Below are 20,694 nucleotides of genomic sequence, written 5' to 3'. Positions count from 1 at the left end.
AATAAAATAATTATCAACTTTCCATGTTTGATTTGGCTCAAAATTTAGTTCTTTTTACTCTAAGATTAGTCCTACCAGTTGCCCAATCTCTTAATTTATATCTTTACCCTCAGGAAACATGCTTCTGATATTATACAAGTCTCTGATATTACAGAGATACTAACTTTCTTCATTTTTTTCACCTTTCCGTATAACTGTAATTTCTCCTCATATATGAAACCTCTCTTAACTTTTCTGGATCCCTTTCACCTTATTTTCTCAAACTTTCTTCATGCTTTACACACAACATCTCGGCATTTTCCTACAGCAGGTTTCATACAGCCAATATCATCTTGGCTCATCTTATATCTGCAAGAGTTTTCTTTACTTCCTAAGTCATAGGCAGACATTTCTTCTTTTGACTCCTCTTTGTCACTCACTAAACCCAGTTCTAATTACCATTTGCCATTTTTTTAATTACCCTTTGATCCATACCTTCCTTAACTCACCTGTCATCTCTGAACCTTTCTCACAATATGGCTCATTCACTGGGCTTTACCTTCACAATCTGGAAGTTTCCCTTTCCCAGCTCTAGCCTCAACCCTCCCCCAACATGATCCTACCTCCTGTACTCCTCAGGGGCTGTGGTGTTCATGGCTGTTTACCAAGCTCCCAGGAAAAGAGACTGACTGACGTACAGATTGCATATCACATTTGAAATGGAAAGGTCATCATCTTTTGTGTACCTATTGTAGCCGACAATTTACTTGTTGAATACATTTGTCTCCAGATAGTAAGCATTCCAATTACACTCCTGTTTTTTCTTGAACTTGCTATTGCTAAGTTAAAGTTTCAAATAAAAAAGATTTTTTAAAGAACAACAAAAAAATACCAGGGTACACATGAATTGAAACTTCTGAACAATTACAACACAGACAAATCAATAACTTTACTTTGGATTTTTTTTTTTCCAGCACAGACTTCCTGGGGACAAAGGAGGCATCTTTACTACTGATGGCAATGTTCCTTTTAGCTGTATTTTATCATGGTCAACAGGTAATGCAAACATTTACTTTAACCATTCCCTATATCACTTGCAATAACAGGATGTGACAATAATTACTCTCAAAATGTCAACTGTCTTTTTATCCACTTGAGCACATAATCTTTAACAATTTAATAAAGCATATGTGATATCTGATTAAAGAAAGCCCATATTTGATACTGCCTAGCATTCTTGAAGAACATGTGCAATACTATAGTCAGCAATACGCCAGTTATATTGCATTTTCTAATTGAAATTGAAGGAACAAACAAGACTTCATTTATCTTAGGTACATGTACAATTCCAGTGGCATCTGACTGCTTCAGTGCAATTGAGTAGGCATAAAACCAAAATGACAAAAGTAAATTAATTACAAAGAGTAAATGATAAAATTCTCATGAGGTATTTTATGTTCATAGAAGAAAAGCAACATATTTGAGGAAATGGGGAAAATTTGTGGTTGAGCATCAACACTAACACCACTTGCAAGAATTCTTTCACGTGGACCTAGATCATAACGATGATTTAAAGATCTCAGAGCTTTAAGACAGATATTCTTGAGGAGGAATTGGGTACTTCAAGAATGCATATGGAGTGCATATAGAGAGTGAAGCTGAAAAATTAAGATTTAATATAACAAATCCAAATATTCTGACACTAGGCAATTTCTGCTCACATAAAGGCAAATAGGACCACTGCATTAAAGGAAGCAGTAACTATGATTGCCTTTAATGTTGTCCAGCATATGCAACTTGCCTAAAGATGTTCCCTTCAACAGCATTATTCTGATTAATAGCAGCATTTCTCAATCTTAATTTAAGTGAAGCAATAAGTCAGGAATATAGGTGTTATGAATAACACAATATTATACCTGGGTATTTCAAACTTTATGTTGAAGTCAGTCATTTTTATTAGCACTATTGTGCCTGGGAACATTTTGTTACTTTTAACAAATATCAACATTTAGCAAATACTTTTCTTCTTCTATTTTTGTATTTTCAAACCTCATATGGGGCACACCTTTTTATCTCTGAACTGACAGTGTCATCTCAGTTGTCCATTGATGATGCAAGAAAAATATTTCATGTTACCATGTGATTATATATAACCAGAATGACATTATCTAAAATGTAAAGATTATCTGCTGCTATTCTCAGCTAGGTTTAGGTGTGAAATTTTCCTGTACTGCAGTATAAAAAAATCAGCTGTGAAAAACTGTGCTACTGGTTTTTGCAAAGCTCTTATTGCATTAGCATTAAGCATCCAAATCATCAAAGAACTCAGAATGCACCAGCAGCTCCTAATCCAAGCCTATCTGTACAATACTTTTAGAACTTTGTGCAAAACTTTAGTCAATATTGCCTTCTCAGTCAGCTGGTAGAGATAAAAGTCAGTTCTGGTCTTCTATAAGCTCTGTCTTCTAGCACAAAAGGAAAAGGGAATTGAATCAAAAAATGTTGAAAACAGTGATTTTTCAAGACTTTTTTTCTGACAGGTCTTAGGGCGGGGAGGGGGCAGTTAACTTAGGGTTTTAATAGTCACAAGATGGAAGTTCAAAACATTAGAAACAGAAAACAGGTTAATTGTTTATAAAGGTGTCAACAGCATCCAGAGGGCAACTAAACTGCATACAAGATTTGAAAGTTTACAGCAAGCCAGGGTCATTTTTACCTTTTAAGAAGGGAAGGTCCCTGGAGTACAGTCAACCTACCAGCCCCCTTAAAAAGTGCTTGGCATTTTCTTCTGAATAATCTTCCACTGGTCATTCTTAGTGGCAAAAAATATGAACAAGATGAGTCACAAAACAATGCCTGAACCCCATCTTAGTCACTGCCACCCACTGCAGTCTTGCCCTTTATTTTAGTTTAGTGCATGAATTACCTCTCAACCACTTCCTCAATCCCAGTATCTTTTGGCAAACCATTTAATGTCTCTTCCAATTGTAAAATTAATCTGTTTGCTGGTATAATATGTTTCTCTGCTGGCTGCTTGATTACTATCTCTGGTTAGAGCATCACAAATATATTTTCTCTTTCAGTTTACTGGCCACAAATATATTTCCATAATTTTCAATAAATCTGTAGTTTAATACATCATCCCTTGTGCAAGCTACAGTATCACCTGCGTTAAAATCTGCTTAAAATTCTCCTTCAGTGTAATGCACACAAAAGTTCTGGCAATGTTGATCTTGTCCATGTGCTGACACGTGTCTTTCAGGCAAGGAACCTGATGTTTTGACATATTCCTTGCTTCAGCTAGCAGTCAGTTGCCATTGATGTATATATGAATATGCATTTTTATACATATATAAAATACACAATATGGATATATGTGCCCATATAAGCTGTGCTGTACAGGAATCTTCCTTTTGCTCTGTGCACATACAGCACTGAAAATCATTTAACTTTGATTTGTAGCTGAGGGTATCAGGCATTGACACTGTGCATGTGCTAAATTGTGATTGCAGACCCTGGGTCCATTGGAATCAGAGTATTCAAGGGAGTACCAAACACCATGTCTTTCACTATATTTTGAAATAATTAAATCACAAACAATTGTATATTCCATCAGTAGAAATACCTCATTTTGGTGCCACAGATTTGAAAATACTCTTTGAGAGTATATTGGTCTGTTCTATAAAGTATTACTGAAAGATGCTCATCCTCGAGAAGTAAACTACATGTCTCTGCAAAGTGTTTATGATCCATGTGCTATATTCTCCCGAAACCCATTCCATTTGAAAACACATATGAGGAGAACATATTTATTTAATATCTATAAAATATCTTCTAATACGTTATCTCCTGCCTCACTCCATTACTTAACTAATAAAGAAAATAATTCTCTAGACACTGACTATAGCAGTAATATGTCAAATTTTGCCCAAGATTTGTCTGAGTAACTCACCATACACAAGGCAAAGAAATAACCTCTTTTTTTTCTGGCAATGAAATAAAATTTTTTCAGACAAAGATTTTCAGCAGGACTGAAGGTAGTTATGTGGCAAGGGTGGCCTGCCAGGATAACAATATGATCCCTTGTCTTGTCAGCTTTTATTTTTGCTATTTTTATTTCTTTGAACTACAGCTTGAATACACAGCAAGGCTGGACTTTTTGTGGCGTGTTCAAGCAAAAGAGGAAATCAATGAAATGAAGGAATTAAGGGAGCACAACGAAAATATGCTACGGAATATTTTACCCAGTCACGTTGCCCGGCACTTCTTGGAGAAGGATCGGGATAATGAAGTATGTGTGTTTTATTTCTGAAAGTTTTGTCTAATTGGTAAAAGAAAAGCAAATCTATTAGGAAATTGTTAGAACTTAGTTCTCAGTAGTATTCATTTCATTAATACTACCAATATTTAATATCTGATCCATATTGAAAAAACATTCCTGTTTTAACGTACAAGATTCTGCACTTTCAGGACCATATCTGAAGTTTCAGGTTCAGGCTCAATAACAGGAGACACGAGGATCTATTAGAACAAGTCCAACAGAAGGCCATCAAGATGACCCATGATATATAAGGAGAGGCTGAGAGAGCTGGGCTCATTCAACCTTAAGAGAAAAAGGATAAAAGAGGATCTCATCATTGTCCTCATCTAACTAGTTGGGTATTTATTGAGAAGACAGTCAACCGTCTTCTCCAATATGTAAATGGAAGGACAAGAGCCAATAACACAAGTTGCAGAAAGAAAAAACTCACTTACATAGAAGAGAAAAGAAAATTTCTGGGCAAGCGATCGTTGCATTGAGACTCAGAGAGGCTTTGAGATCTCCAGTCTTGGAGATATCAAACCCTCAACTGAACAAGGTCATGAGAGACTTGATCTAATTAGCCACCTTCTGGGTGGAAACTGTCTTAAATGACCTTCAGAAGTCCCTTCCAACCCATGAATCTATGAAAAACTCATATTCTTAATAAAGATATGTGAATTTACTGGAATTCCTCTGCAACCTTAAAATACCCCAGTGTTCCAGAAGTGTTATCACAGACCTGAGAGTTATTATGGGAGGGATTTGTGCAACAGGCTGCAAGAGACCTGAGCCTCTCACATCTTCAGACCCAAGAGAACATTTTTGCTATTTTGTATTACCCCTGAACTGCCTCCTTGGGGCAGCTGACAAAACACTTATTTCAGAAACACAGCTTGTGGCTATATCCCTAGAGAGTGTTTGCACTACACAAAAAAAAAAGTTTGATGATGGAGTCTCTGGATATTCACAGAATTTGTAGAATGACAGAATCTTAAGGGTTGGAAGGGACTTTGAAAGATCATCTCATTTAACTCCTCTGCCAGAGCAGGACCACCTAGAGAAGATAACACAGGCACTCATCCAGTTCTCACGACAGTCTGAAAAGAGTTTGCTGAAGGGATAAAGGAAAGTACAGAATTTGTTTCTGAAAGGAGTAAAACATTTACTTATCTGAAGTGAGGTGAATTCATATTATAATATTATGTGTGAATAAAGGCTATTATATGATGAATCTGGGATTTTCTCATGAAATGTTGAAGTTCTCTTTTATAATGAAGAGGTAACAAATATCACAAGATTCAGTTTGCCAATATTGACATGTCTATTCATTGTGCAGCAAAAAGGAATCAATGGTACCCTTTTGTAATTGCACATTTGAAATAGATGTAGCCAGACAAATTAGATTGCACAATGAGGAATCATTGTGTTCTGAATATGTGATTTCAAATATCACCTGGGGAAGGACAACATAGTGAGAAGTTACAAGAAAAGGCACTTTACAAATCAGTCTCTTGAGGAATTTTACACTCTGTGGGTATTAAACTGCCTTAAAAACTCACTTCTCACATGAGAAGATACAAGCAGGTTAAAATGCTTCATTGCAAATGGAGTAGACCCCAATACCACCATGAGTATGTTCTGGCATATCTGCATTATGTATTTTCAGGGAATACACGTTCTGTCTTACACATTCATTCACATATATTCACATGCATAATAATATTCAGAAGCAAACAGATGCCCCATGGATCACTGCTAATGCTTCAATAATTTTCCACTGAATTCAATTCCAGCACCCCTGCATTTTGTAAGGCAATTTCCAGAGTGACTATACTTGGGGATGATTTATACACAAGCTGGCTGGCTGTAACATCTACCAGATATCAGTACAATCAATCCTGCAGTTCACATCTGGCCATTAAGTTAATTTCTCTGCTCTCAAAAAATGAATTCCCCAATGTGTACTGTAAGCATTTTCTTCTGGATGTATTATTTCTGCCTCGATGCTTCTTACCAAAAATAGAAAAGCAGAGCATCTGAAGGACCACACAGTTCTTCTCTGTCTTTATGATCTGAGGAGAAGTATATCTTGGCATATATATGCTTCTCCTAGCAGATATTGTCTAGTCTTCCATAAGCATCCATGAATTAACATGTGTATTGCTTTTTTTTGCTATACCTATGAAAGGAAATAAATGTCTGTAGAATATGGCTTCCATGGCTCTGCAGGTGTTCTTCAATGAAAGAAAGTGTAAGGACAGGAAGGGAATCAATGAAGCTTTTTCTCAATCAAAGCTTTGCAGTGTCTTTGGAAACTATCAGAATTTTCCCAGTTTTACTGCAGGAGTTAAGAGTCTAGGTAAGCAGCAGCATTAGCAGCATAGCAAAGTGCAGGACAGGGGTTCAGGATTTTTTTTGCTAGGCAGAAGCAAGATGAAGGAAGAAGAGGAGCCTGAGGTGTCCACAGCGGGTGCATGGCATACATCAGCAAGTCCTTTTATCATGAGACCAAAGCATTAAAATTTCCTAAACACACTAAAAAGAACATTGAGAAGCAGTTACTCCAGGTCATACCATCAGAAGAGAAGTCCCAGAACACAAATTAAAATATTTGCCATTGGGCCAAACTACAGAAGTTGAAGCTAGAAAAAGTACTACAGAGAAGAAAATGTGTATGTTTATGATGTATTAGCCACTAGAAAAGAATACCAGAAGTTGTGGAGGAACTTTGACATTTTTAAAGGTGAAATTAGTTTTGTTCCTAGAAGTTTGTTTTGGTTCACAGAAGAACTGACCACATTTTCACATATATAATGACAAAAACTTCCATAAATAAATCTATCATTCAGTACCAAAATGAATTATATGAGTAAGCTTATCCAAGGGCATACTTTATCCTAATATCTTTCTATGGATAGCCACTCTCTATCCCCAGTAACTCCATTATCACCCTCACTTCTGTTTCTCTCTCCTTTCAAAACCTATTAGCAGGAACTTCTCCCAGAGCCAGGCAACCAAATAACTCTATAGACACTTTAGGAGAACCAAATTTACCACAGAGGAAGGGCTCTTTGAAAACCTGTGAATAAACAAACTTGTAAAGAGCTGCAGTACTGTGAAGTACAAATTATCCACCAGAATATGTGTAACTGAGAGGACACTTTCCAAAGAGTTCCTATCAGACATTTTAAAAGGCCGCATCTGATCCCTGTTAATCAACAAATTTAGAAATATATTGTCAACTGTAAACATGTTTAAGACAGAATCAAACAACAAGAACTAATAAACATTAGGTTCCTTTTACTTGCCTAACAGTATCTGATTCTCTGGCATTTATATTTGCAAATGAATCCTTCATTTCTTCAAATGGTTCCCCATAAAAATCAAAATGAAAAATTGTGTTTCTTTTTTGCGAGTCTAATGCCCTGACCTCAGAAGGAGAAACAGCAGGATTTCAAAGAAAGGGGAAACCTTGCAACCTTTTCATCCATGATGAAAATGTGAGAACTGTCAGTCTCTTCCTGTTGAACTTGGCTAACAATACAGTCATGTCAACCTAAGATATTTAAGTATTATCCATTAAAAAGATAAGAAACCTGTTTTAATTGCAGCCAATTGTATTCTCTTCCTTATATTACCATTTCAACTCATTTTTCATCATTGTTCTTTTAGGAATTGTACTCTCAGTCCTATGATGCTGTTGGTGTGATGTTTGCTTCTATTCCTGGATTTGCTGACTTCTATTCCCAGACTGAGATGAATAACCAAGGAGTAGAATGTCTGCGCTTGCTGAATGAAATTATTGCAGATTTTGATGAGGTAATACCAGCTACTAGAGAAAATCTGACAGTTCTTAATCAACAAGTTTCCAAATACCATAAGTATGCCATCCTTAGTTATTGATTTTAGTAACTATTGCTTCCAAAAGCTGCCTAGGTTTTTTTTTACTCCAATTACAATTGTCTACTTTGCATTTAGTCTTGCCAAACTTTAGTCTGAATGACCTAACAAGATAGAGACTGAAATCAATACTTACTAGGTTATAAGCATTCATAAATAAAAGCACAATCTGTTCCAGTGTATCTAGAAGTAGAATATGCCTTAGTTCTGTAGCAGAAAGAAGGATGAAGATATTTGCAACAGTTCTGGAAAGTAATGGTCTAAATTCGAACAGATGTTATTTTGAAGACATTGGTTGAATGGACTCAATGAATGTTAAAGGTAAAACAGTGTCAAGTCAAATGTGAAGCACGCAGCCCAGAAGCAAATGTTGGGTAGAGAATGAATGGTGGTGACATGTCAACTGAGGACACTTATCTGGTCAAGTATGTTACACAGAGGCAAATGAAGTAGAGCTGTGTGTTTTACTGAGGAAGTCAGAGGTGAAGGGAAATTAACAAAAAAAACCAAAAAACCAAAAAAACCCAAACATCCTCCCCCCACCAAACATTTAAAAAGGAAAAATAATTTATTTAGGTATACCATGCTGATAATTTCAAAAAGGAAGCTGAGGAGAGGATAAGATAAACAAGAGAAGAAAAGTCAGATTTCCAATGTGTTATAATGATGACACCTATTGCCAGGTGTAATCAAGGAAAACCTGTAAAGTGAAGAGGAAGTCAGAATAAAGTTACATATTTTGCACTGCAAACTCTGCCAACTGGTTAGTAAGGGAGCTTAGATAGGTTGTATCATACCTCCAATAAGACCAAGAGGAATTAAGAAAGCAGATAAAGGATAGACCAATTAAGAGCTTTAAAAAAAACTTTAGGAAGACTGCAGAAATAAGGCCAAAGTCACCTAGTATGGGGAATCTTAACCTATATATTACAAGCAGTTTTCAGGAACGTGTAACCCTCCTGAGCTCCCTGAGTAGTAGATGTAGAATCTGAGCTGTCTCTCCATAACAGAGCTTGGATCTGTGTGTCGCATTGGAACGGTCAAGTCAGAAAAGGGGAGGGAAAGGGGGGAGGTGATGCTGGTATTATTGGTCTGTGACTTTGTTTTTGGAGAAGTATTTCAAATAGAAAGTGGAACAAGACATCCTCTTGTCGGTACTAAACTGGACAGCAGGTGAGAGGGCACATGGATAGCAAGAAATCACTGAGAAAAATTTGAAATCTTACCCAAGAAACTCATATTAATCTGTTTAATCTCTGTTTATCCCAAGGAATTTTTAAATTAATTTCTGTATTGGCTTGGAGTATCAACTAGAAAAATGATGAATGTCTTAGCTTAAAATTAAGATACAGTTCAAGAGAACAGAATTTGTTCCCTCAAAAGAAGTTGGATCTGAATTTCGTGTCTCACATAAGCTATGTAACCATGGAACAGTTGGCTAAAGAAGAGAAGGGAAAAACTCCACTTAGGCCGTGGTTTAAAAAAGAACATCTTATACCACTTTGTCTCTCAGCTCAAAAAGCATTATTGGAGTGCAAAAGATTGAGTTTTAGAGAGAAGATATCTTTAGTCTTTGTATATGGATCAGGATTCTGCCCCTAGAAAACTAAAGAATTTGCCTAGTTAAGACCTTTCCAGGATTTAGAATACAGCTGAATGAATTGCCAGTGAGAATCAGTGTATTTTATAGTTAGTTAGTTAACTAGTTAGTTACTTCTACCTCAGTCTTAATTTAAACAACTATCTCTGAGAATCTAGTTTAAAGTTTTTTGTTTGTTTGATTTTTTTGCTTTGAAGAGCAAGTATCTCCAAGGGCTTAAGAGGAAGATACTGGAGGAAAGAATGAAAGGGGAATGCAAATAACTGAGCAAAAGAGATTAGGGAAAAAAAATCATTTTTTTAATTCCATCCTGAGCAGCAACTACCTCTCACAGGGCTTGAATCATTTCTTTTTAGTTTGCTCCTCTAATGAAAGTTATGTTATCTTCATTTCAAAAGTGGAAAACAAAGGCATAAAGAGAAAATTGACTTTCCTGCATATTTTTGAAAACTGAGATACCTGTTTCCAAGCCAGAAGTTAGAACCTAAATATGAACTCAGAACAGAGTCTTAACAGCACCTTATCCTTCCTCGTCCTGGACATCTGCACGGGGAACATTCATAGAGCAGTTGTTCATAGAAACTGCATCAGAGTTAAGATTATCAAACTCTGAGAGACAATTAAATTGAGAATTTATCCATGTAGTCGTTCAGGTATTAAAATTACCACTGGGAAACAGAAGAATTCACAGGGGTTGCATCCCTGTGCATTTTGGTAGAAAACAAATCTACTCATCTATGAAAAGAGCTCTGTCACCTGCTAAGCTCCTGCACTGCTTTCCTTATAGGTATAAATTCTCGTCTCTCATCTCTGAGATCTTGCACAGCTGTCAGCATGCTTCTTGATTAATAGTTTTGTTTTCCTTTCCCGATCTGATTAAAATGATCATAGCTCAAACTTAATGCAAAGCCTATTGCTATGAATTAATTTAAGATATTTTGTTATGCACATTCATATAATCTTCACAACAAAATTCCATTGCTGCTTTGCCAATTACTGAAGCAAGGTTTTCATCAAGAGCCCTAGTACAATATTACATTTAGGCCCCTAACACCTGCTCTGTAATTAATAAAGGACCTAATTAGGGACTGTATTATGTCCCAAACATGTTTAGTTGAATAATAGATATGTTCTTGGTACGAGAAGTAAATGAAATTACATGATCCCCTGCTGACTGCTAACCTACTTCCAGCATGGTCATGCCATTAGTTTATTCTGTCTGAGAGATCTGAAAGGTGATATGCTAGACAAAACAACTGAAATGAGTAATCCTACCCCTGAAAAAAGAGCTTCAGGTATGATGTTTCAAGGCCAGTAATGTTTCCATGTAACTATTGACTGGCACTACATGATGTTACTGTTCCTTGTTTTTCATGATGGTTCTTATCAAGATTGCCTACTGTCTCAATACAGCCTTGGAAGCAAAATGCAGATGTGCAGCTTGAGAACAGAGCAGGTTTGTTAACCATGGAAAAACTTTGTTCCCCAGCATCATGTGACCACCTCTGCGGAGGTACCCAAATGCAGAAGTCTTAGCACAGGAGTGTGAGACACTGGTACCTGGTGCTATTTTGAGATAGGTTATCTGACACACCTGCATAGGATCATCAGGTCCCGTACTGCACCACCAGAAAATTCATGCTGTTCTGGAGCAAGCCATTGGAGATTTTTCAGGGAAGCATGTTCCATATGAACCTAGACATCTGTGTTTAGACTACTCAATTGAGCTCCTAATCTCAAATCAGATTCTACACTGAGTCCCCTCCTGTCCTTACGTAGATAATAGTAGTAGGAATGCTAGTAGGCCAAGCAGATACAAAAAGGGAAAGCAGTGGTAAAAATACAAATGGACCTGTTTTGGAAGATGTGATAGGTGCATGCAAAGGAGACTTGTTTCTTTCTTCTTGTTAGAGGAGTTCCTGGATACTAAAAAACAGAAGACGTATAATATGGATATATTATTTAGTGCCCTGGGTGTCAAATCTGTGTTACAGACACGACAACTACATGGAGTAGAAATCCACAGAGGAGTGAGGTTGTGATGACATGTTTCTTAGGGAGCTGGGAGAACCTGATCCAAAAGTCAATCTTGGGGACTAGGTGATTGACTGTTCTCAAAGCAGAGCTTTACAAAGGGATTTTTATCTTTGATGGCTCACAAATTTGTTGATTTTCACATTTTCCAGGCTTCCTATTGACACCGGCAGAATAGGTCTATTGTTCTCAATTTGACATATAGCATCATTATAAGATACAGTTATATATAATTTCTTATTTTTTACCCAAGCACAAAGGTGCTGAGAGGAATAGTTCAGACATCAAAAAACAAATACAAATATTGCAAACCTAGTTTTATAATTACCCTTTTTTTATATGACTGCAGCCTTAGGACACATACAGGGCTGAACTCCCATTCTTAGAGACATTGCACACAGAAAAAAAATAATATTGGAACATTTCTCCTGAAGATTATGAAGGAATTTTTCTTAATGTAATATTCTTTCTAGCCATTTTAATCTATCATTTACATATCTTACTGATGTTGCAGTTGGGATTTGTGCTTTAATAAGAGCTTTCTAGTTCATGGGCTTCTTTTTCTTCCCATTTGCTTTACCCTGCAGTGAATTGCACAGTGTTTATGACAACAGATTTTAATATATTATGTTGCCACAAATATAAATTTTGGCAGAATGCTGCTTTCAGACCTTAGTGATTATTTTGCAGTTGTGTTCCATATCATTCTCTTTTTGTACTACTTTGCACATGTTTCATTTCACGTGTGTGTGTCAGGGTCAGAACTCTGCATAACCTTGGCTGTACCTGAATTGTGGCATCAAGCCATTAGTTGCTTTTCAGATAACAAGCACATTCTTGCATTTGAAAATGTTGTCTGGACTAACGTGGTAAATTATTAAGCCTGCTTAAATTGTCATAACAAATAGTAGCTGGTTTAGGACTGAGTTGGAATATCTTTCCCCAAGATCAAAATCCATCATCTCATCATACTCTGAAGAAGGTAATTGGTAAATAAACCATTATCTGAATAGGGGAAAAAAAGCTATCTAACAGACAGGATAAAGCAGGAAAAAAAATAGAGATGCAGAAACAATAATGAATGAGAAGAATAAAGATAACTTGAGGTTATTTCTTCTAAATTGCCTCGCACCTAATAGGTTCTTTCTTAAAAAGAGTCATTTTAGATATTTATCATCCATTTTAAATTACTGTACTGTTTGCTGTCGCTTCCAGAAACCATCTGGAAATTAAAATATAGGCTTTTTTTAACCAAGGCCATTTTCTTCCCTTGCCCACACACCTGGTGCTCTCAGACTGCTCACAAAAACAAGGCTACAAGAAATGACCTTTTTCTTTAAGAGAGCAGTTGGAAGAGATGCCCTGGTAGGAGGGAAACATAGATAATGGGTTTCTCTGGCAGTTTGAAGAAATATGAGAAGCAGGTCAAGTTTTTGGACTTTCCTGACTTGGAAAGGAGCCATTAACCATATGGCTTTGTATTCTCTGGGCATAGTGCAATGCAGCCTCCCATTAGAGACAGATGGTGTGCTATCTGTATATGAACAGCAAAGCTTCCAGGACCCCGGCGCTCAGGCTGACATACACTGTGGTTAGTTCAATGGCAAGGGATATTTTCTGTTATGCCTTTGGTATGTTTCTGCCTTTGAATTAAATAATCTCTTTAGTTTTTAATTGACAGGAAACTCAAACTCACAAGATGGATAAGAATGCATGGCATTGTATAAAAACAGGGGGAAAAGCTTCATTAAATTTTTGCCTGACCATAGCAATATTTTTCCCATGGTATTTTGCTGTTAACATCAGCAATACACATTTTTAAACCTGTGATGAGGTGATATGTGCTCACATCTCACATAAAGCTCTATTGTCATTGATAGAGTTCACAACCTGAAATCTGCTTCAGTCTCTCAAGGAATGTAAACCTCTGGCTTTTATTTTGTGAAAAGTCCTAAGTTGAACTATGAATAAGGACTTGAAATTGGGACCAACTGTCACTCCCTCTCCAGTCAGTGCTTTAGTTACTAAACTAAATTTGCTTTCCTTTGATTTTAGGTTTTGGATTTTTTTTCTTTGGTTAGTTTGCTTGGGTTTTTTTTTATTATTCTCCTATAAGAAGAGCTGGGTTTTCTTTTGATAGTGCCAAATCAATTTGATTACAAAGTTTTCAATGAAAGAAAACATCAGAGAATTAGTTCCTTAAAACTGAGTTAGACTGTAGTTAGGCAGAGTTAGGTGTGATACCATATTATACAGATTAGAAGGTGAAACATGTCATATACTCACTTTTCTCCCTGTAATGTAATAGGAAGAATGTGTACAGAGGAAAAGTGGAATGTTTTCTTTGCATGAGCTGTAGTTAAATTATATGATACTATGAAAGACCCACTTTGAATTCTTTTTCTGTGTAGCTATTTCTGCAAAGTTATTGCAGAAATTTGTTTCTGCAAACTACCTGTGTATTTCTTATCATAGAATGGTAGGGCTGGAAGGGACTCCCAGAGATCATCTAGTCCAACCCCCCTGCAGAAGCAGGTTCACCTAGATCAGGTCACATAGGAACATGTCCAGGCGGGTCTTGGAGACCTCCAAGGAAGGAGACTCCACACTCTCCCTGGGCAGCCTGTGCCAGGGCTCCCTCACCTCAACAGTGAAATAGTTTTTTCTTATATTTAATGGAAACTTTTTGTGTTCCAGCTTCATCCCATTACCCCTTGTCCTGTTGCTAGATACAATAGAAAAAAGGGATGTCCCAACCTCCTGACACTCACCCTTTAGATATTTATAAATGTTAATAAGATCTCCCCTCAGTCTCCTCTTCTCCAGACTAAACAGCCCCAGTTCCCACAGCCTTTCCTCATATGAAAGATGTTCCATTCCCCTGATCATCTTGGTGGCCCTGCGCTGGACTCTCTCCAGCACTTCCCTGTTCCTCTTGAGCTGAGGAGCCTGGACACAAATTCATTAACCTCTTGCAGGTTCTCAATCTGACAAGCACTTTATGCCTACTTTAGCACCTATAGCTATCCCAAATAGATAGAGATGTTTATCACTTGCTGCTGGTTTTCTTTATTTTTTTGTAGAAGGGGAAAATATGTAACAGAAGTGACCCAATAGACATACCAGTTTTAGGTCTTACAGTAAACATATATAGCAGGACTTGATCTCTCTTAGAAGTTATTTTAAGGCACCTGCCTCTATTGATTGACCGTGTAAAGTGGTAAAAATGGTTAAGTGGACTGAAGTAACACTGGTATCAGCATCTGAATTTTTGCTGAAGCAGCACTTAATTTACAAACTTAATGCCTACAAAGAGATATAAGAACACTTTTAAGTTATCAAGTCTTCTTACATTCACACATACATACACAGTTTGCCTTCACTAATTTTCAGTAATTATAACTCAGGAAATGCAGGATTCATCTGCATTGAAGTTAGGCTGGAATGTGTATGTCATATATTTTCCATGATGTGGTTTAGCAAACAGCTTTACAGATAACAAAAGAATTTAGCTTGAATGCACTGTCAGTAGATGATATTACAAAGAGTCACAGCTCAGTGCACCCCAGAACCCAGAATAAACTGCACGTCGTGACCAACTGGAAGATACTAAGAGTGTAATGACTCATTTTGATATCTGTAGAAACATTTTACATTAAGAATTACAGAAATAACAGTGGTGGTTTTTTTTAAATATGTGTTAGTTACTAGGCGAAGAGAGGTTTCAAGACATTGAAAAAATTAAAACGATCGGCAGCACATACATGGCCGTGTCAGGATTATCACCCGAAAAACAGGTAAGAGAATAGTTTTCTTTAAGAAGCAAAGCTTTTGGTGTGTTTGACCATTCATATTAGAGAATATTAGTGTTATCTTTATGATGTTCATAGAACCTTATTTGCTAAAAGAAAATAGACATTTGGGACTTTTGGCACACAACAGTTGCACTTCTTGATGAATTGAAATGCCATTTTGTACTCGGAAGAAGAACCATATGGATTCTTTCCTCAAATTTAGTTTTATAAGAGAGAGAAAATGTCTCCTTTCAATCACACCGATGTGAATCTAGAGCAGGTCTATCTATATCTTCGGACATACTCTAAAGTTACCAAGGTAACTCACTCTGGAATCTGACTGACAACCTGTAATAATCAAGAGAGAATTAGCTGACAGCATACTTATGTGAGTGTAAGGTTGCATTTATACATTTTTGTGATTATGTAGTTGTATATCTACAGACAGCATGATAAACTGTATATCAAAAAGAGAAGAGATACACCAGTTCAACTGAAGAACATCACAAAGCCAGAAGCCTGCACGCAGCCCTCACTTGCAGAGGTGCAAACCAAGCAGAAGGAAAAATCAGCCACAGAGGACATACACACAGTCACAGCTATACACCTCAGATAAGTCAGATGAGAGGAATCCATTCATAACTGCACCCAAGAATATGCTTGGCAATGGGGTCTCCACAGGAACAAAGATGAGGCTGTAAAATACATCCAGAGAGAAGTCAGCTGTTGCTGAAAACTGTCTTGCTTGGCAACTGGCACCTCTCCCCGAGAAAGAGCACTACAAAAAAAGGGTTTGCTGCCCCAGATCGATCACAGAGTGGGAATCAGATCTGCCCACGCTGATTGCAACTGCTGGAAAAGCAGAAGCCAGATTAGCATGAGCTCTATAAACTAGAAAATTTCCATTGTTTGTTTAGAATACATTATAAAACACGTGGAGCATAACTAGCTGAGCATCTCCCACCTATAGACTAACAAGTAATGCTGACATCTAGAAATGCACAGAACTAGACATGCATGAGATTTTTGTTTGTTCCAGCTCAAAATGCTTCTCTGCAGAGATGAACAAAGAAGGGCTGAACATCAAGGAGGTAGATGATTATAACAACACAACTCAACCACTTCTTTTGACATGATATGGGTAAAAATTCAAAGGGAGAAAATCTTTACTGCATATCCAACACTGATTAACTTATACTTTTTCTTGAACTATAATATCCTAATGGAATCTTTATGTGTGTTTTAAACATACTCATCTTCATACATACAAGTCTGTCACCTTGTCAGGATCTAAGAGGTGAGGGCTGCTGAGGCAGGTTGGCACACTGCGAACTGAATGAGGCTGAGGATAAGGACTGAGCACAGTGTGAATAGAACAGGGTGAGGCCAAGGAGATACTTATATTTGGTATTAAACACTGAGGATTACAGAAATTGTAATGGGATGGGCTGCATGACTCATGGCAAGGCTTGAAATGTTTCATTCCTATGGACTGGAAATATGTTTGATGAAAGAATTACCTGGCTTTAGAATAGATGAGATGACATCGTATCGCTAATCAGGGCAAAACCATAGCTGTTCCTTTTTCCATTTCCTACTCAGAGAAATGATTAAGGAGTTTTCTGTCCTCCCTTAAGAGGCCCTGCCTCATTATCTGCTCTGTTGGTGTTCTGGGAAGACTAAAACCCACTCCTGGTCCCCATCAGTGTATTAGCTGACTTGCAGAAATGCAAAGGGAGGGAAAGGAGTAGGAAGTGACTTGACTGTTCTAAGCAGAAGGGATTAATGAGCTATGGAATAGCCTTTTCTCTCCCATTTAACCAGACTCAGGTTGTCTGGCTTACCCTGTTGTCCCTGTCACTATTCCATCCCTGAGAGCGTTGGAATTCATGCTTTTTACTGGGTGACAGTTTCAGCAAATGAGAATTATGTCTTTCACTTCTCGTTTACATCAGTCATCCCTAGTTCTCATTAGTTCCTTGCACCTGAACTGTCTCAATCCTCTCTATCCTTTCTTTCTCAGCTTTAGATAGATTACACATGCCTTATTAATTCCCATGATAGCCTGTCAGACTATTGACAGGAAATTACTTCCTTTGGTACTTGATGGCTAAGCTACTCTGTATCCAGGTATACAAGTGTTGTAATATGAACGAGAAGCATTACCATTAATAATACCCTGCCTCTCATGGATCTAGGATGTTGAGACTGTTCTTACAAATTCCAAATTCAGATACTTGGCATTTAGTAGGAGTGGGTGAGAGCTGGGCAAATTCAATACTTTTCTAACATACTGGTTTATAATTTACTCCTCAGCAATGTGAAGACAAATGGGGGCATTTGTGTGCTCTGGCTGACTTCTCCATAGCTCTGAATGAAAGCATACAGGAGATCAACAAGCATTCATTTAACAACTTTGAACTCCGTATTGGTAAGCATAGTTTAAACACAAGTATTAAAATGGGGTTTTGTCTTCAAGGATCCAATTCTGTAAGGGCATCCCCAGAAGTACTGCAAGAACATGTACAGTTTAAGAGGCTCCACATACTGTATCCTTTGGTTTCAATTTGTCTTCATCCCAGACAAAGCTAGAAATAAGAAATGCTGTTTGCAGAATGTGGGACCTGATTTCTGGACTGCAGGAGTTCTAAGTTTTGTTGAATGTTGAATGGGCAGCTAAATAAAGCTACCATCTTTAGCAAGTGTATCTAAGAGTCTGGGGCAGCCCAGACTAACCCCAAATCCGATACTGGTTTATACAGTCTCTAATTAATCTTACTGTCCTAGATTCTTCTTCAGTAAAAGGGTAATAGTAGCGTACTCTAAACTCTGTGTGTAGTACTTTGTTTCTACACAAAAATTGAATTCCAATTCAGACCTGACCAGTGGCAGCAGCTCTGAATTGCTGTGATGGGGATCTTATTATCCTGGATAGGATCCCCTGGATGGCTAGTAGGATGGGACACGGAAAAATGGCCTGTACCACATCGTAGGAATATTTCCGATGGCTTCTCACATTGAATGGATCACTGACTAAAAACACAAACCACCTGAAGGAATATGTGTTTTAGAAACAACCTTGCCATAATAAAACTGAAGTATGTTCATCAGTCATAGCACAGAAAGTCATAGCTTCATTGTGTGTGATCTACACTTCTTAACAGCAAGTGTGTATCACTTGCAAAGATTTAATAGACCATGAATGCAACCGTAGAAAGAATTTTGATCACCACTTAAAAATATTATTTTCTGAAAATATGGATATATTTTCTAAGTTCCTTTTCCCGAGTGTCTTTCGCTTTCATTAAATGTATTCATAAATCACTGCTGTAGGAAAAAAAAAAAAAAGTCCCTTCTCTATTATTGCTTGTCTTGAATTTATGCAACTATCTTATTAATCTTTCAATAACTTCATAGAATATTTTAATATCTTCAGTTCATGGAACGTAAGGATGTAATTTATTGACTGTATAGCAATATCAAAGTTGCCTTCAGGAAGTATAGGCCCAGAACAATCCTTCCAGAGTGATCTTTCCTGCTACATGAGAAACAGTTTGCAGGAACTTTGGCAGTAGTATGCAGAATATAGATGATATGTAAGTACTGTGTTCCCACCAAGACAGATATCTCATAAAATAGCCCTGTGGATATCACTTTTTGTGTTTTCTAGATTTACTGACTTTTTTTTCCTTTCTTTCTTTGTATATACACCTCTTCCTTAAGCTTAGAGATAACTGTACCTGAACCACACTTCATCTGGTCCTTAAGTGCAAATATGGTTTTCAGCCATTCTTATCTGACTGCCTTTTCTCAATTCGTTTTCCTTTTTCTTTTGTCCTTTCCTTTTTAATAGGGATTAGCCATGGCTCTGTCGTAGCGGGAGTTATCGGTGCTAAAAAACCCCAATACGATATCTGGGGTAAAACGGTTAATTTAGCAAGTCGAATGGACAGCACAGGTGTTAGTGACAGCATACAAGTGCCTGAAGAAACGTATCTGATCCTGAAGGACCGAGGATTTGCCTTCGACTACCGAGGAGAGATTTACGTCAAAGGTATCAGTGAACAGGAAGGAAAAATCAAAACATATTTTCTTCTAGGAAGAGTTCAACCAAATCCTTTAATCTTACAACCAAGAAAACTGACTGGACAGTATTCATTAGCAGCTGTTGTATTAGGACTTGTACAGTCTCTTAACAGGCAAAAACAGAAGCAAATCCTTAATGAGAACAATAACTCTGGAATCATAAAAGGACATTACAACCGGAGGACTTTGCTCACTCCCGGTGGATCTGAGGCAGCAGCCCAGGCAGAGGGGGCTGACAAAGCTGAATTGCCATAATCAGCATTTTGTTTGTGTTCTTTTTTTTGTATTTCTTTTATATATAAAAATAAATATACAAATAAAAAGGGTTTAATTTTTTTTAGAAGAAGTGTCATTATTTTCTGGTGTGATATTTCTGTGAGATTCAAATTCCCACATTTTAACAAATGGTGGCAGTATCTCTTCCCCCAGATGTTATCCAGCTCTGACTGGCCAGAAGCAAGAGCTGAAGGTCACCACTCTGATATGTCAGCCACCTGTAGAAAGGGGCAAGAACAAATTCCTGAGTGCAGGGATCTAGAACATATACTGTGCAGGGAGTTAATGATGTAGAAAGGAGGGAATACTGTCCACACTTTTCAGGTGTGTGCAAAGGCCTTCAAGGAGAGTTACATGCATCTAAGATGGTTGTGTGGTGTCCATAAAAGCCAAGTATAAGCTAGAGAATACAGCTAGTGGATCTGAAGGTGTGTTATCTACCTTATCTGATCTGGGAGGTCGAAGAGATGGATCTTGCACTGAATCCACTGATTCCATTGAGTCCACTGGCTGTAGGCTCTTAAATTACTCTAAGTTGTCCTCACAAGTGGGTGACTGTAAACAGATAAATGTTAGTATCTGCCTTGCACCCAAGCCAGGGGATCAAGCCTCTTTAAGCACTATGTCATACCTGTTAGTCCCATTTGGAGAGCTCAAATGCACTATGATATCTTGATCAGCACACGGCATTTAGGAGTGGATGGCTGATTCACACTTTGAAT

The 20,694-nt window shown here is 37.4% G+C and overlaps 1 protein-coding gene across 2 annotated transcripts in view; it reads left to right on the top strand.

Annotated features, from left to right (window-relative positions):
• ADCY8 (adenylate cyclase 8) overlaps positions 1-20,042 on the top strand; it is a 122,118-nt gene extending 102,076 nt beyond the window's left edge. For both annotated transcript variants that reach the window (XM_061995076.1, XM_061995075.1), the window contains 6 exons: positions 954-1,035; positions 4,112-4,270; positions 7,955-8,101; positions 15,521-15,613; positions 17,927-18,041; positions 19,464-20,042. In XM_061995076.1, coding sequence (XP_061851060.1) covers positions 954-1,035; positions 4,112-4,270; positions 7,955-8,101; positions 15,521-15,613; positions 17,927-18,041; positions 19,464-19,951 — 1,084 coding nt within the window. In that variant the 3' untranslated portion in view covers positions 19,952-20,042. The remainder of the gene's footprint in view (positions 1-953; positions 1,036-4,111; positions 4,271-7,954; positions 8,102-15,520; positions 15,614-17,926; positions 18,042-19,463) is intronic.
• The last annotated feature ends 652 nt before the right edge of the window (positions 20,043-20,694 follow it).

The sequence above is a fragment of the Colius striatus genome, chromosome 4 (genome assembly GCF_028858725.1).
Source record: "Colius striatus isolate bColStr4 chromosome 4, bColStr4.1.hap1, whole genome shotgun sequence".
Classification (NCBI taxonomy): Eukaryota; Metazoa; Chordata; class Aves; order Coliiformes; family Coliidae; genus Colius; species Colius striatus.
This window is presented reverse-complemented; position numbering and strand designations above follow the sequence as displayed.